Here is an 18,155-nt window from a genome sequence, read left to right as displayed (position 1 = left end):
ATAAAAGATGAAGATGCCTGATATTTTCCATATGCATACGGAGTATCGCATATTATATGTGTGCAAGTTGATTGATGCAGCGAAAGCACATACGCACATGTAACGCATGTATATTTGAATGGACGTCTAATTGACCCAGTTCTTACGCATATTTGCTGTCGCGTGATATCAGCTCCGAGCATCGGATCATTCTTTCGCGCATACATATAACCTTTATTAATCTCGCGTGCATTTTGCATACGCTGCGTTACATTATATATGCTCGTGTACAAATTAGATATTTGAAAACGTGCCCCCGAGTGAATGTGCACGACAACCAAAGATCAAGTGCAGCCACTGAATTTCGAGTGTTTCATTTTAACTCGACGTTTGAAACTGGACAAGGAAACTTTTTTTTTTAAGTGTGACTTTGTGATTCGTCAGATCCGGGATACGAGATCTCGGTCGCGTATGTATGTTTATAAATATGCTCTTTTTCTTAGATTTATTTCGATTCGCCGCAAATCAATAAATTCGGCTCTATCCGCAAGTTAGTATATTTAATGTGTTTAAAAAATACCACTATATCTTTCTCTGTAAAAACATAATACGTGATGTAAACAAACATAAATAAACTCTAAGCAATCTCTGAACGATTAATCAAATGACGATCCGTTTGGCGAGCAGAAAATCCCATCGCAAAGCTTTAAAGTATTTACTAGGGAAAATTTTCAAAAAAATACTTTGATTACTATATTATATGCGAGAAACCACAGCGTATCATAATTTTTCATTTCTAACTCGGTCCTCGGAGCTTGCGTAATATCTTTTACCAAGAAAACCCGAGATTTGTAATAATATGTGAAGTCGTGTATATCGTGTGCTACGCCGATGAAAGAAATTGCTTGTATGCATGATGCATGCCTGCCTATACCCCCATGTAATTAAATTTTATGAAACTCGTCGAGCAGACGATCGAGGGATAATATATTGCTTCAGATAGAAAAACTGAGCTTGATTCATCGGAATTCTGTGCTGTTTTGATGAAAAAAGTCGACAACGCAACTTTCATCGAATTGAATTGGCATAGCTTGGTATTTCTCGAACTCGGCAGCAGCAGCAGCAGCAGCTTCCGCACGATTATCTATGTACTTGCCGCGCGCGTGCGGCACACGCACATAAAGTAGTCAATTAACGCGACCTTTACGCAGGCAAAACAGATAATTGATTCGTCAAGGTCAGAATACGTAATACGTCTGTAGGTTAATTAATGTTCGCGTCGCGAAAGTACCGCTAACCGACATGTAAGCTCGTACATATTATGGATAACAACATGGTACGCTTTGATAATACACGCATTATATGTAAGCGTGTCTAAGCGAGCGTTCGAAACGGCTTCGCATTTTCCCCCGATCATTAAACGCCAACGATTACGCCTGCAATCGAGCTCATCACATTTTACTTATGAAGCTATTGAATTTTTAACGTTACAGATTATCAATTTCCTATCGATGTAAACGGCGTGGCAAAGGACCATCCTTTCCTCGACGCGGACTCGCTGCAGAGTCTGTTCCGCAGGCTACACGCGCTCAATCGTTGCGCTACCATGAAATTGGATACCCATCACCATCACCATCATCATCTCAATACTCATCACAACGCAAGCCACGGCAAAAGCGTGAGTACAATATACTTTTTTCACTTATTTTACAAAGTCTAAGGTCCAACGTTATTTAGCAGAGATGAGAAATATCTTCTGGAAAACAATTATGTTCGCGTATTTTACAGTTTAATCGGAAAATTCTTGCCAACGCTCGTGTTCCATGATAGATTTATTAATGTTTTAGTTTAAAAACTGAGAAATAAAGATAAATAAGGTTGATTTAATTTTGTTGACTGAAAATTATAATTATGCGAGCACGAAAAAAGTTCAACTACTTCCTGCGGACATAGCTTCCGATGTTCGTGGCTAGAAAAACGTATATCACTCTTGTGCGTGGGAATAAACTATTACCCATGAAACTGTTTTGAATTCCAAGAGTCAATGCGCGAGCTTGCATGAAACGCGATTTCATGTTTGCATAAAAAGTGATATTGAATAACGCCTGTACAGCGCAAAAACTATACAAATCAATGAGCATTGAGTCGACGTTATTACGGATTCTCGAAGATCAGCACTTCCGGTGAATACTGTTACGTGTAAGCTCGCAATATATTGGCTTTTTAATCAACTCGAGTTTTATGCTGTCAAGTTGTAAGCGTGTCAACGTTGAAAGTGTGAAAAACATCATCTTGTTTACATAATGCGTTGGTAGGGACAACGTAAGTGTACTGTCTGCTTATTGATTATTCAGATACGTATATGTGTCAAGATTCACGACAGCTATTGTAGAAGCAAAAATTCGCTTTTGGAAGCACTTTGATACACAAGTTTCAGTTTTGAGGGTGAGAATAAAGATTCGGTTTTTATCAAGGCGGTTCGATCTTCGCAGTTAAAAAGAAAAAGAATCGCGAAAAGTAGACATACTCATAATTCGTGCGTTATTATGTGTTCGTGTCTGTTGAACATGTGTCCAATTAATAAAAGTCGACTTGTCTATGCGCGCTCATAACGACAACGACTTTTTACGTATGTATATATTTACGCACTCGCGCGAGGTGTTGCAAATCTTTCCACGCTTTAACAGCTTCGATAGTGTCAAAATACTCATTTCTTCACCTTCTTTTTTTGTCGTCTGTACCGATGAAAGTTTCCATCGCTGAATGCGTGCAGCATAGGCATTACTATTTGCTAAGGCCGCAAAACAGAGCAACCTCCTGCGGCGCAGCGCGAGCTTCGACTATCTTTATTAATTTTCAATGTACTATAGTAGAGAATATTAATAAAGGTGTGGTTGATCCACAACCGTATTACACTGCAATAGATCGATTTTCTATAGGGTAGCTTGTTAATAGACGATTTCTCTTCACTCTCTCTTTCTCTCTCTCTGCACGGGCGCGCAGAGGCTGGATCACCTGCAGCTATATTCAAACGCAAGCGAGTACGACGAATCTATCCTTATCTATAGTAATGTGAATAATTTAGCCTTTGCGATATCGATCAATAACTCGTATATTGTTTTAATCTACTGGATCAAAGTGTCTTGATTGGCTTCTGTTTTACTGTTGTGAATACATGCGTTACAGTCCTTGAAGGAGTATGAAAATGCGTAACTTTTTGAATTTTTCTCGACCGCATGCACAAAATTACCAGAATTTTTAATATATTGAAGTACATATATTTTTTCGATATAGTTGTAAATCGACTAAAGTGAAAGTCGCGAAAATATATGTGTACGCGTGTGTGGTAAATTTACTTTGAAGCACGAATATGCATTAACTCAGGTCGCAACAAAAAAATACATTCAACGTCATCATATACTTGTGCCATGTAATACTCTCACTGTCACAAGTGTGAAGTGAATTACGAAAAAAACGACCTCACCCACGTACACTCTTAAAGTCAAGCTGAAGAATTAAGTTTTACAAAAAAAAAGTGCCGAGCAAGCGTAACTTCAACTTCAATATTGTCTTTCTTTTGTGGAGAAAAAAAGGTTCGCCTCGGCTTCGAGGCGAAAATTCGCGAGACGCTCGTTTAGACGGCTGCACGAAGACACATATCACTTTCACTCGAGCGTGCAAGCTTGAAATTCAAATTCGCACTCATATTCGCTTCATAGGGCTTTATTTGCGCGCGGCAGCTCCGACAGCTGTACGGAAAAGATATTTTTAACAGTTGCGCGCGCGCTCGTGCAGTCACGAGAATAGATCCCAATCCTCCTCTTTTCTCTCGCTCCTTGTTTTCGTAGGAGCCCAAGACGTATCCTTTCACATGCCTCTCGCCTGGATTCGAGCTCTTTTTCCCGCAAAGCGGAAGCTTCGCTTGACTGCTAGATGTATAATTGCCACCTCCCCGCGTGCTAGTCTGCTGCGCGCGCGCTGGCTCCGTTTCTGTCGTCTTTAGCCAATTAACTGTTTTTTCAACGAGTCCTGGGAAATCGTGAATTTCACGGTCGCAACTTCGTCAATTATTTCCCGACTGCTTACACGTTATGTATCTCGAGCTTATACAGCTTGAGAAGTGCTTTTTCCATCCTGCAGTCGACGATTTATGACGCGTAGATTACGATCGTAAGTGTCTCTTTTACATCAACTGCACACGATCGTCTAGGCTAATTTTATTTTGCTTTTCCCCCCTTTTTTTGTTTTCGATTCATCGTCTGCATCTACGCGGCTATTAGGGGTATGATTATAATGATATGTAACCTTTTTTTTAACGAAGTCCAATTTTTATCAAAAGGTGTTGGTTTTATCAGAACAAGTTTATTCACACTTTAACAGAATCCATAAAATTGCGATCGGAGAAAGTTTGTTTTTGCGCGTTGTACGTACCCAGTGCTCGACATTGGCATTGGATTCGACACTGAGATAATTGTCAAATATTTTGCCATTTTTCAACGACTTATCGCTGGTATAAATCTTTCACCAGTTTCACCTGCTCCACGTGAAATTCCAGCTATTATGTGCTGGAACATCGTGTGGCTCTCTTATTTTTGCAGAAAAGAATCATTAATCATTAATCCCCTTGTAACTCGTGTACTTGTTTGATTGACATCATATTACTCGCTTATACTTCAAGCTTCTGTTAAGAATATTGATTTTTAAAGTGTGTTCTGTTCATATTTTTTCCAACTTTGATCAAAACTATGGATAGTTTCGGCGATATCACTTTTTGTTCTTCGTTGAAACGAAGCTTAAGGGCTATTTATAAAATTATTGGCAAAAGTTTTTCCTGCTTATGTAAGAATCGGGCTTCGTTCCTTGTAGCGAAGGATAGGGTAAAGAAGTACCGACTGATTGCACGAAGAGATCGTCAAGACGTTCAAGCTTTGCCAGTTTTTGCTATCTAAGTTACGACGCAGATGATCAGATGCAAGTGACTTTTTCCTACAATGAATAGCCTGTAACGTATCGTAAAATGAAAAATAATCTTTTAATCAAAAAGAAACGACATTTTTTATGTCCGACTGATTGTAAACTCTCGAGTCAAACAGCACCTTTACGCGAAACTGGTTAAATAAAATTTTGCAATGACTTTGAACTTCCTACACGAGGATGACCATTTTTGGTCGGATTTCTTGGATGCCTGGTAATTAACGTAAAACATACGAGTGTCAGGCAGGCAGCTTTCACATCATCTCGATAGTCCGCGTGGGGTTATCGAACGCATGTCTCTACGCTCACGACCTCGCTTCGCGACCGGTGCGTAATAACATCGGAAGCGTCTCGTGCGCTGCATTTTCGTTATTTCATTTCCGTGTTGAGGTCGATGCTCCAGATTTTGTTTGAGAAAACTTTCCTAAATACAACAAATATCCGATATCGAAAAACGTGAATAAAAGCTTCGTTTCGAGCGTCCAAATTTGATCAGCCGCAACGAACTGTGCTTGAATGTAATCAACGCATATACTCAGCACGTAGTCAAAATTTAAGAGAGGAAGAGATAGAGAGAGACAGACAGACAGACTGACAGACAGACAGACAAACTGAAAAAAATGAATATATCGCCATCGAATGTGCAAGAAAAAGCAGGTAAGAAATGCACATACGCAACCGTAAAGTTGCATTCGAAAAAAAGACTGCAGTACTGGGGCAGAGAAAATAAAAAATTAATTGGAAGCCTGTGGCTTGAAAATAAAATCTCGCGTCCAAAATATTATTATTCTATGTAACAATTATGCTCGGCGTGTATGCAACGTATAAGGTACGAACGTATACCAAACGCTGATTTTGCGGTATAGGATTATTTCTCAAGTCGATGATTATAAATTTACAGTTCAATAGAGCTGCAAAAATAAATTGACAAAAATACTCGAGCCACCGTCATTTGCCATAATTGACATATCAAGCTCTAAGACTTACATAACAAAGACACGCATGAGTGGCTTATATTTAAAGCAAATTTCGAGGTTTTTGACTTTCCCAGTAAACAAAAACAATTCGCCGCGTTCGTTATTGACAATTTTCGTCGTTGCTAAAACGCGGTAAACAGAACTGAGAACGCACGCGCGTACACAAGTCACGGCATGCTAACAAACGAGAGTGTCAAAATCGCGTTGTAAAAAAAGGAAAAAATTCTCGAACGAACGGTAACAAGAACAAAAAAAAAACTGTCGATTAATTCTTCCCGTTACATACACGGCATTGTATGAAAGAATACGACGTGCGGCATGTATGTGTAGCGCACCAATCTGCGCGGCAGTCGATGAACCCGACTCGCAAACAGGACGTACAAACAGCGGCAGCGACAGCTACGAATGCGCTATATACACTGACGCAACAACTGGCCGGTTGCCTTGCAAACTCATGCGAGGGCACACACATATTATACACACACATATACGAGAGCACACCTGCACGCGTGCCAACGATGCTTTTTTGCCAGCGGACTACTTTAGATTCGGCAGCTTTTTATTTCCGAGTCGCGAGCGGCTGCTATAGTTACACACACGCCGAGCTGCCTGCGAGACTTTTACTGGGTCAGTTGTTGAACTGCCCCGAGAAGGGATAATGGGCTTAGTGGGTTGCGTTACTTGTTATAGAGGAACAATGGAGCGCGTACAGAAAATGTTTGGCGATTTTTCCCTGATAAATTTTCCAGATACAAGAGAGAGAGAGAGACCAATGAATAATTAATATCTTGTATCACGCGTAATATATGAGTTGCGATTGAATTTAATGAGGAAATCTTGGTTTTACATGTTCAATATATGTGGGTCTTGTTTTTCAATTTTTCTCCGAAACGAATTCCGAGATCAGCGATCAATTCAAATGCGAATTACAAATTAATTTTTGTACATACGATATGGCTGCACGATCGCACGAGAGCTGCGAACGTTTATTATACCGAGTTAGTTTGTTTATTTTTGCTCGTGGACGTGCTTTCGGATACCGATCGATATCTATCGGTAAAAATTACCTAGTTAATTCGAGGAATCGTCATTTTCTTCTCTTCTTCGAATCGCTTGGCACGAGCGTATGCGCGCGAGTTGATATATCAAGCGTCGAGGCAAAATAATCGACATTTTTACTTTACTGCGAACAGATGTGTGCATAAAGAAGCCATGGCTCGGTTGAAATTGCAGAGCCATTTGCTCGCGATAACAATCGTGAAATATCCAACAGCCGCGAGCAGCAGACTACTGGTCTATTTTACATATACGCGCGCTTTGTTTCTCCGCACGTTCGCCTCTGCACCTACCTACGTATATTATACATTTGAGCTTCTGCAAGTACTTGGGATTGAACTATTATATGTATGTGGCACGCGGTATATTGCTACCTCAGGTTATTATTATTATTATTGCTGCTGTAGCTGGTGAGTGCTCTGCTGGAGGATGCACCACGAGGAAATTAAGTGGATCGCGAACGCGCGATAACGCTTAATTGAAAATTTCGAGTTCGAGCTTGCGCCTCGCCGTCGCATCGATCTGCACTCCGATTCACGCCGCATGTCGCCAATTCGTATTTATGCACAACGAAATTTCCTCTTGGCAAAATCGCGACTTTCATCGTTAAAACGAAAGCGACTTTCGCTAATTCTCCTCGTCATCTTTGTTATTCCAGAGCCAATTAAAAACGGCAGAAAAAAAGCATCTCGTGTAAGCGCGACCAAGAGCCGCGCGTATCTTCCTGTCTCGTTAAGCCAATAATTATGGATATGTGATTCTGGACCGAGATTGAATTGCAACCGAGAGAAAGAGAGAGAGACAGAGAGAATCTTTGCATATAATACTTTGAGCGCGCGACAAAAGCTGAGCCGCGCCGCTCTAATTGCCCGTGAGAGGACGGTACAAACTCCACGTTACGAGTGCCACGAGTGCAGGAGACTCGCCGCGTGTTTGTCATTGCTGCGTGACGAGAATATTAGATGATATTTTTTTATTTCGAACACGCAGGATACGCTTTACACACATTACCGTGTCGACCAAAGAAAACTACATTTCTGTAGATGTATCCTTTCACGATTGTCTTGTCAATGCCGATATAATAATTTTTTAATCTTGCCGTGCTCGCCGGCCAATTACAAACGTCCATTAAACTTCAATTTTATTCATATCATGAGCTTTCTCTTGATCGATAAAGATTACTTTAATGCTTATGCTAAACTGCTAATAATTGCACGTACACGATTTTTTCTCTTCTCGATCTAAACAACTTTTTTCTATTAACATATCCAATATATAGCGTATGAGTATACTATTCAATAAGACGTTATTTCTTTGCTAAATTATTTTACAATCAATTAGTAATGGTCGAATAGCACAATGGACTGTACGCGCCTATTTTGAATTTAGCGCGCCAAATTTAGCGGTGGGAAAAATAAGAAGTGTTTACTGCCGCGAGAAAGTATGATCGGGATTTTCGTTCTCTAGGTGAAATTATACTTGGTAATTCAATAAATATGCAAAATTGATTTTTTTTTCTCATCTCAGCGCAACACGAGTACCGCTCGTACATGATTTCTGAGCGTTTATAACACTTTTATCGAAGATGCTAAAAACGAAAGTCGCCATAAAAAAGTCTAGTACGCTGCAGTCTCAGTATTATTTCTTCTAACACATTTCGTGCAAATATGCCGGCTTATTATGGTAATTCAAATCGAAATAGAAATGGTCATAAGAGCGTAGAGACGAATATTAGAGATTCAAGTTTCAATGTATGTGTGTGGGATGATAATGATAGTTCAAATATCAACAGTGAATTTCCACAACGTATTATAGCTCACTCAGTATCACGACGTGTACTTACATCACCATGTTTCTTTCTCAACACACAAAATCATTGCCGCAATTGAACTGTTTATTCGCTTTCTTGTGCGAATGTTATGTTATGCACAATTAATTGGACACATCGACTGCCTCTTTGGCGAGCGAAGAGAGATAATAACGAGAACGAGCTCAGCACAATCAGCCACTTAGACACAAAGTCGGCGCGCGTGATTGATCGACGGCGAATTGGATATTTTATTGAAAAAAGGAGCCGCCTCGCTCGACAGAAGCCTCTGTCGAATTTAACGTAAATATTAGAGGAAAAAATTCTCAGCCAGTGCTTTTGCCTCTGGCAATATGCAGCCCTTGATATACGAGATAGGGTAGGATTGACGTGACGGCCACTGGATGAGCATACTGGACCGGAGCAATAACGTAGTCCTAATAGCTTGCAGCTTCCTTTTCTATGTCACACCGTTATAACGATCTCGGTAGCGTTGCTCCCGCCACGGCTGCTTTATTTCACTCCCATGTATTTTCCAGACTAATGAAAAATCATAACGACGCATTCTTTGAGGAAGTTTTTATTGCTCGAATTAACGATTATTGCACGGGGCTATACGGTACCGCTTATGTACAATTTGTCATTCGGACGGCGAGGCCGTTGCACCCGATTTATGTGTGTACATATTTATATCAAAGCCACGAGAGAGAAAGATCATAACGGCTCGCTTAGAAAAATAATTATCATTGCTCCACATTTCGATGCGCGCGCGTAAAATTTTTATTGTTTTTCTTTTTCCACGACAAATCTGGATGCGAAAAGAGCTTGTGTGCGCGACTAAAAGTTATTCGACCGGCCTGCGATGCGCGCCTCAAGGATTTTCATATTTTTCTTTTTCTCTTTTCTACACGCCCTTGTTTTCAAGAATAACGACGACGACAACGACTATACGCGAGCATCGACGTCATCGCCGTCGCACGAAATGATATAACCTACCGTCCACGAGTCCAATTATCTTTTTATATAGTACGGCTCTTTCGCGACCAAGAGTTGTGTATACCGTTATAAATATCTGCGCGCTGCAACTTGACTTTTCAGCGGCACGACTATAAATGCGCGCTACCTGCTACGTATCAACGAAAATTGTATTATTTATATTTCATATTTACACCTATTTAGCTATTTGGCTATAGAATGCAGCCATATTGTATTACTTCATCGAGAGCTGTATTCTATTACAGGCTGCACACACGCTCTACAAATACGACTTTGCGTAAGCGATCGGCACACCGCCGCGCGTCGTCGTCTCTTAACGCTCGCATGTGTGTTACTGTTACGATTTGCATCACCCAACGATCCTTTCGACATTATTTATCGTGTTAATTTCGCCCTACGGTATCGAATTTTCCTTCTTTTCGATTACGAGCCGTGCGCACGCGTGCAGCGATCAGCTCGTGTACAAAGTAGCATCGACTTTCACTACATGGGATAAAATTCGTCGAGGATCGGTTTCCTGAGCGACGCGAGATCCCCGGTGACAAACGGTATTTAATTGTTCTTTACTTGCGCGACCTCGAGTTAATTCCACGTCCAAAAAAGTCCGATTAAGAAATTATAATAACGACATGTTCGCGAGGAAAGATCGGCATCGATTATTTATCGATGATACATCGATCGGTATTTTGCTTATTACACACTTACACGATGCCAGGCGTGATATTGTCAACGAGGTTTTTTTCGTATTCGGATTTCAGTAAACTTTTTGAAAAGAAGCAACTCGGGTATTTTTGCTATTCCGCATCGACGATCGCGCAGCGCATCTCGCAAATGGACTATTCACGCTTTCGGGTAAAAGTTCTCGATCTCGCTTAGCGACCTCCGAAGCTAAATTTAATCGCGTTATTCGAGTTATTCGTACGAGATTGCGCGTTACCGACAATTCCACCTTTACTTTTTACGCCTACTAGAATTGGTAAAGGAGCTTCGATCGTACATATAATGCATATGGGGTCGTTATACTATTTTCAGCCATCGGTGCGCGCACCGGCAGTCTCCTGTACACTGTACACAGTAGTCTTTGTTGCGTGGCGCGCGTGAAACTTTATGTAGCCGTAAGCGCGTTATCTTTACTCCGAGGCACGCTCCAACTATTTTAATCGAGCCACGAGGCATTTCAGGCCTTTTTTCTCTACCCTAACTTTTCCGCTAAAAGATTAAGTCATCGATTTTGTATATAATATACTGTATAGGCAGGAGGCTAGGCTCATAGAGTAGCCTCTGATTCGCAAGCGCGTTATATGCGCGATAAGGTAAAAACGTCACCACTACCATAGATCAGGTATGCTAAACAGGATGCCGGACTGCGCAGACTGCTCGGCAGTAGCCCCGCAGCAGCTGTCGAGGAAATAAAAAATGCGCGCGCGCGCTACTCTAGCCAGGATAGAAAACTATCCGCGTCATATTGTGAGATACGTAGATATATACAACAGCGATCGCTATTAGCTATAAAGCAGGAGTCGTGGCTGCTGCTCGCTCGATCGTCACCGCGCGCGAAAAGCTGGAATTGCCAGTTTTTTTTTCTCTCTCCTTTCCGCTGCTCTCGGCTCCTGCCTGCATTCGTGCATTCAAAATCCATAAAGAGACGTTCTCGTTTATCGCTGTTTATGCGACGCGAGCTCACCTTTCCCACATATAATGCACTCGTTGTAGATACTCGTGCGCGTGCAGACGCAGTGAAATTGTCATCATCATCGTCGTCGTTGCGATTTATTAAACAAAACAATCGAGGCGACCCACTGCGCGCGGCAGCGCAACCGTTTGCCGTTGACCCCTAACCACAAGTATCTTGGCAATTAACCTCGTTATGTTCTCCCGAGCCGCAAATCGAGAGGCAAAAAGGCGCGAGTAAGAAAGATGGTAGCAGCTCATGAGCGTGTCTTATCTTCTCTCGCGCTCGTGTATATACGCTGTATAAAAGTCGGTTAAAAGTGCAGCGTCTCTTAAAATAATGCGCCCTGCGCGGTATTGCGACGGATGACGCTCACACAGCGCGTATATATACACACACGCGCATACGCTTCTAAAAGCATAAGACGAGAAGACTAAAAGCTCGCTTCGCAAAAGAAGGCCAGCGTCGAGACGCGAGTTAGCTCTCAGTATGCGCGCGTCTATTGCCTTCGCTCATACGTGTTATTATGTATACACATTTATGCACTTTTCTGTAAAGCGCGCAAATACCCGCGAGTTATGTAATTTTTCCTCTTTGCGCAGTATGTGGCTTTGCCAAGGCGTGGTGTCGTGCGTTAGTTAATAGCAATTTACACATATACACACTGCGGCATTCGTAGTATACAGCGTCGACGCGGCGATATACGCGACTAATCTTTAACGCCAAAGAGAGAGACTTTTTTTCGCAGCTTTATCTCTCGAATTTATACGACTGCGCGCGGTCGGGTGTTTTTCCCGAAACTTTGGAAAAACAGAAGGCGGCGGGGCGAGCACGCCCGCAGTTTTGTATAATTTATTCCGTATTAGTATTATCAAGCGCACGGCACTTTAGGTCTGAATAATTTTGAGTCGCTTATCTATGGGCGCACACTGGGCGTTCGTTAAACCCGAAAGTTACGCTCGCGCAAAACGACTGCACGCGCGCGGGCAAAATCTATTTATCGCCTCGGAAAAAGTAAAAAGCTGCGCTACTCCCCGCGGATGAAAGGCGAAGTCGTATACTGCGGGCGCATTAACTCCCGGAGCAAAGCGTAAACGTCGTCGCGCATCACGACCCACTCCAAAAATATCCCGCGCGCGCGCATAGATTCTGCGAAGCATAAACCCGTGTTCGTACCAAAATAAGCATTGTTCGCTCGATGTGCGCGCGTTTGCACGCGGCGGAGCCCTCGCGCAGAGGTGAAAGTTGTACGAGTCCTTTTTTTTCATCCGCTTTTTGCATTTCATTCTCACTTTCGCGCGAGTACGTTTCTTCGATCGACAAAGGAGCATTTACAGGTGCGAAAAAAAAGGTTCACCCCGCAAGGATTGAGCTCTCATCTCTTGTACTCGCTGCAGGTCCGCTTGTACACAAATTGCCTTCTCACCACGGCCGGCCGTGTGGCCGCACGCGATTCGACGGTAAAAGTTAATCTCGTTTCTTTTTTCGACACCCAATGTATATCAATGATAAATCTCATCGATGACTGGGTAAAAACGAAGCGAGTAATTAAAGATTCTCTACGCTTGCCCACATGACAACTGTGAAATCCCGTGCGGCGTGTTATGCACACGAACTGTAGTGCGAATTTCACCCAATATTCACGCGTGCGCGTACGGGCAATCGCGTTACGTTTGTCATCGATCTAATATACAGAATCACGCGCGGAGTTAATAAATTTACGTAACGACACGTTCGCGCCTGTCGTTCCGCTCTCAAAATTGTTAACGATACAGATACATGCGTGTTTTGATGCCACGATCGATTTGAAATTACGTCGCGCGCAGGCAACGCGATATCCCCCTTTAAACACGTAATAGCGTCGCAGCGCTGATTATTACGTTATTAGAAATTTGTTGGCTAACCCGTGCGTCGACTTTGAACGATTCGTAACACATACAATACAAATAGAGTAGCGTAACTGGATAGGCGTTTTATTCAAAAATACCGAATGCACATCGCTACAATAAGGTTCACCTGGTTGTGCACGAAAGAAAAAAAGGCATTAAGGTTAAAAAGTCCCCCGTTTATTTTTTTCGCAATAACAACGCCTGCCTGCAGCCGCGGCCATATAGGCAGAGAACGACTCTATATTTACAGCGCAGCAGTCAGCAGTAGTCGGTTGATGAAATGCACGCCAACTGTCGCGCGTATGCGCACATTGTGGTATGCGCGCGCGCACATGCTGCCTATGTGTAGCGACTGCTGGAGACCCTGCCCCGCTTACGTACGTATACATGCATATTATGCATCGTGAGCTTCAGCGATTCCTTTTCCGGTTACATTGTTCCATTATGTTAAGTATACCCTTGTCTCGTCGAATATTCATATTTTTTTTGTGCGCACAGGCTACGATGAGGTCGCTGCTGGCTGCTATCGGTTATTTTACGTTAAAAACGCCGCCTTTGACGTAGAGCAGAGTGGCGCAGTGGAAGCGTGCTGGGCCCATAACCCAGAGGTCCGTGGATCGAAACCACGCTCTGCTAAATTTTTTTTGTTTTACTTTTTTGTTTAATTTTTTTTCAACGATCTCGTGTAAAACATATTGACATTGCATGGAATTGTTTTATTTTATTTTTACCACTACTTTTACTATTGTATATTAGCCACGATTAAATAAGATGACAGCGGAAAATCTGATTTTTTCCTCGTTTAGGTTGCATCATCTTTTTTTAATTAAAACTAGCATTAAAGTGGAGTCGCCCATGAGAGCAGAGTGGCGCAGTGGAAGCGTGCTGGGCCCATAACCCAGAGGTCCGTGGATCGAAACCACGCTCTGCTAAATTTTTTTGTTATTTGTTTTTTCGTTGATAAAATGTTTTCAACAACGTTTTCTATCGCTCAAAGTTTATTAAAAATGCCCAACTCATAATTTTCCAGTCTCGCAAGGCATCCATCTCACACACTGTAGGCTTAGGTAACACTTTCCTTTTTCAATATAAATCTGTACACGGAAAGATCAGCCTGCGCATATACGCATTATTCTCTTAGCTCAAGAGACAGACAAACACACACAGTGCCTAAGGTGCATTGACTTCCTGCCGTCCTGTAAAAGTGATTCACAAAAGCTGTTTCTCTTTCTTCTGAAATTTTGCTGGCAAAAGTAGAAAAAAAACCATACACACAAGCTCTCAAACACTCGTGCACATACACACACACACACAGAGGCATTCGACTGTATCGCATTACATTTCCTGGGTTATAAGACTCAAGCGCGTTCTTATATAGCTCATAGATAAATCATAAATCGTACTTTCGCGCAGAGAGTACACGACACGCCTTAGATGCTTGCCACGCGCATTCGGCCCGGTCACATTATACTGTGGAGCATAATATGAACGAATAGTAGAAAAAAAACAACAACTCAAAAAACATTCATACTTATAGAGTCAGTCGGTTATACGATATTGAATTCTGGACATCCATGGAGTAGCTGCGGTGTATCCGAACGACAAAAAAGTCGCTCCGCTTCTCGCGCGCGAGAGATAGCGATAAGATGATTATCCGCGCTCCGCCACTGATTATGTCACGTATACACACGAGCTCGCGCGACTATATAATATAATATATATAAAAGCAACAACACAACATAGCCACGCCTATGCACTTACAACAGCGGCAACGACGTTTCTTTCTCTCTCCTTCTCTCTCCCGATCTTTCGATCCCTTCGTTTATCACAATTGATGGATCACTCAAAGAATAAGATACGAGCGCGCGAAAATTTTCTTTCCGGTGCATGTGTGTATGTGTGTGTGTGTGTGTGCGCGACTGTTTGTATGTGGATATATATAAGTATCGAACCTTATCGAGCGTTATATACACGCGATCGGAAGTGAAAGTGTGTGTGAGAGAGACAGAGAGGGAGAGATTGTCCAAGCGAGATTAGGGATTGTCAAGTTAAAGAAAGCTCGTATTTATACTGCAGCCGTGAGCCATGTCCTTTTCGTCGCCGTTGCACGCGCGCGTCTATGATCCACGATCTCGAATTACCGAATCTCGAGCCATTGTCCACGAGCAAGCTGCTAAAGCACGTGAGAAAGTAAAATGTCGTTAAATTTTTTGGTACGCGAAATTTATATATCCTTCGGGTAGTTATTCAATCGGAGTCTCTCGCGCACGGGGCCGTCGCGATCGTATCCCCGAAAGCTATATTCGGTGCAGTTCGTGAATCTTTAAATCAAGCCAGTAATATATCATACGAGCGATTGGCGATCCGGCAAGCGAGAAACGGATAAATTGTCAGATTTAACAGTATAATGCGCTAGACGTGCAACGATCATCACCGCGCGCGTATATATACTTTCGATCCTCCGTCGTGGTAACGACGCGCCACTTATTTAAATTATTTCGTAATTACGGCACACGACGAAGCAGAAACGAGGATGATCGCGAGACATTGGACGCTATCGCGTGGCGGTAGTTTCATAAAAGTTTTACTTGTAAATTGTAGAATTCATCGAGTGATAATAATAGTGGGATAAAAAAGCGCAACGCGATAATGGCCCGTCGTAAAACTGCGGCGATACGCACGGCGCGCGACACACTTTCCGCCCGCACTCTCGTTCACAACAACTTCTCAATGAAAAAGTAAATAACCTCAACGACGCTATATTTATAAAATGTAAGTGCGGAGTTACACAAGCCTTCGGGAAAAAATGTCATCGTTTACGTATTATACATAAATTCTTCGAGCTTTGCTGATTTTTGCAGCGCAACATCAACGAACAAAATCAACGGCTACGCAAGTGTGTGCGTGCGCTCGCATGCATCTGGTAAAAAATCGGCGCACAGTTTGACGTCATTGTTATATAGCGAAGACGCAACGCGCACCGCATATATGCACACATGCACGCACACTGCCCTCGGCCTAAGAAACAGTAGCATCGACCCAATTTATTATACATGCATTTGCATCGGAGCGACAATGTATAGGCAGTGACTGCGCGACGAAAATAAAACGTTTTTCGGATATTTTCGTCGATTCGCGAGGTATTTTTAGACGTGCCGTGGCGTGCACCTGACAAGCTAAAAAATAGACTCTTCGGCATGCAGTTTTCAGGCATGAGCGTCCAAAAACACGTGCACTCGACGCGTGCATGTACGCACGCTTATGGGATATATGTTGAAAAACAGATTCACATATGGATTTGACTCAATTGAGGCTCATTTATATATTAACTGGTCGAAATCAAATCGTAAAGAACGAGCGAAAAGAAAGAAGCGAGAAATAACATCGTAACAGGTATTTTACAGATGCAGTCAGACGCATTATATTAAATCTTAATATCAAAAATTATGACCAGACGAATTTTATCCCTCAAAAGATACTGATCAAGGACAATTTTTGTGCTTTTTCATTCCGCAAACGATCTTTACGAGGCCGACAATCGTCTGGTCCATTATATTCGATGACCGGGTTCTTTCAATTGATAGTCGAAAACAACTTAGTTTTTTTTTATTGTTGTCGTTTAATACCCTGATATGTGCTTATATTAACACACCACGCGTCGCAATTGATACGCTAAGTGAAAAAAGAAGCACTAAATGGTGACAGTTAGCTTTTAAAAACCACATGCGGAATGAAACAAAAGAACCGCGACGACTCCCTTGTTTAAAGCATTAGATTTTAATTTTGAACAAGGCATCCGACATAAAGGGTTTTGAGCGACAATCGCATCGTACGTGGTTAGTAAGACGAGAAGTTACGACGCACCGCTCAGTGTGCAGCAGCGTTCTCAGAAAAATCTATTTCAGCGCATCGTGGGTTTCTTAGCTCGTTCGCTGCGGTGCGCGCGCGCGAAAAAAGTCGGAGCACACCCCGCGTGATCCTCCGCGAATAAGCGCGACTCGACTTACGCTTTGGCTTTATTTATAAACTGCCGCTCGGCCTACTTGTTAAAAGGCTCCTCGCCATTCATCTAATTATAGCTTAAGAATGAGAAATGAGAGAAAGAGAGTTTTATTGTCAAGTACTGGAACGAAAAGGCCGTAAGGTCGGGACACTTATACCCGCAGTCATTCTTTTATTCGTCCTAGTTGTACGTACATATCTCTACGATATTCACGACTTACTTATGTACTTACCGTGGCTATATATATACTGCACACAAGCACGCAACGCTAATACAGGGTAATGCATGAATAGCGTCTCTTTCTGTGCCTTTAAATTCAACCGTCCACGTCTATCGGCGCAGCAGTACGTGCATCGAGCCATACAAAAGACTACTTACAACCTTATATTGGTTTACACAAATAAACACGAAGCTTTTGCTCGTTGGTATTTGTTTTTGCCGAGGTTGAAACGGTTAATCGCGCTGTTTGCAGCTAGTACGGAAAGGACGATAACACGAAAGATCTCATTTTTTGCTCGCTCGCGTAGCACACGTAGATTTATTAACTAGCGGGGGAGCGGCCTCGATGCAGCGTTCCCATGCCGGTATTTTTATACATGCATATCAAAACCTAAATATGTTAAGAATAAGCACCGCATCAAAGTATATAAAGAAGAAACCTACTTTAGATAACCGGATGGACCCACACGCACATTTTGATATATATTATATACGCGAGACGTCGACAAAAATCAAGAGCAATAGTAAAGATCTTACCTTCCACCGATATTCCAACGTAGTAATACTAGTAGGAATTAATTTA

General features: G+C 42.2%; 1 protein-coding gene and 2 non-coding genes across 6 annotated transcripts in view; all 3 read left to right on the top strand.

Moving 5' to 3' along the window:
• The window catches only part of LOC106650550 (stAR-related lipid transfer protein 13), a 191,740-nt gene that overhangs the window by 165,832 nt on the left and 7,753 nt on the right, over positions 1-18,155 (top strand). For all 4 annotated transcript variants that reach the window (XM_014368622.2, XM_014368621.2, XM_014368619.2 and 1 more), the window contains exon 10: positions 1,473-1,657. In XM_014368622.2, the coding sequence (XP_014224108.1) occupies positions 1,473-1,657 (185 nt within the window). The remainder of the gene's footprint in view (positions 1-1,472; positions 1,658-18,155) is intronic.
• On the top strand, positions 13,915-13,986 carry Trnam-cau. The gene has a single exon. It is a non-coding gene; the product is annotated as a tRNA-Met (tRNA).
• Trnam-cau lies at positions 14,211-14,282 on the top strand. The gene has a single exon. It is a non-coding gene; the product is annotated as a tRNA-Met (tRNA).

This window comes from Trichogramma pretiosum, unplaced genomic scaffold (genome assembly GCF_000599845.2).
Source record: "Trichogramma pretiosum strain Unisexual culture from Peru unplaced genomic scaffold, Tpre_2.0 scaffold5, whole genome shotgun sequence".
Classification (NCBI taxonomy): Eukaryota; Metazoa; Arthropoda; class Insecta; order Hymenoptera; family Trichogrammatidae; genus Trichogramma; species Trichogramma pretiosum.
The sequence above is the reverse complement of the archived record's forward strand: the minus strand, read 5'-3'. Positions and strand labels throughout refer to the sequence as shown.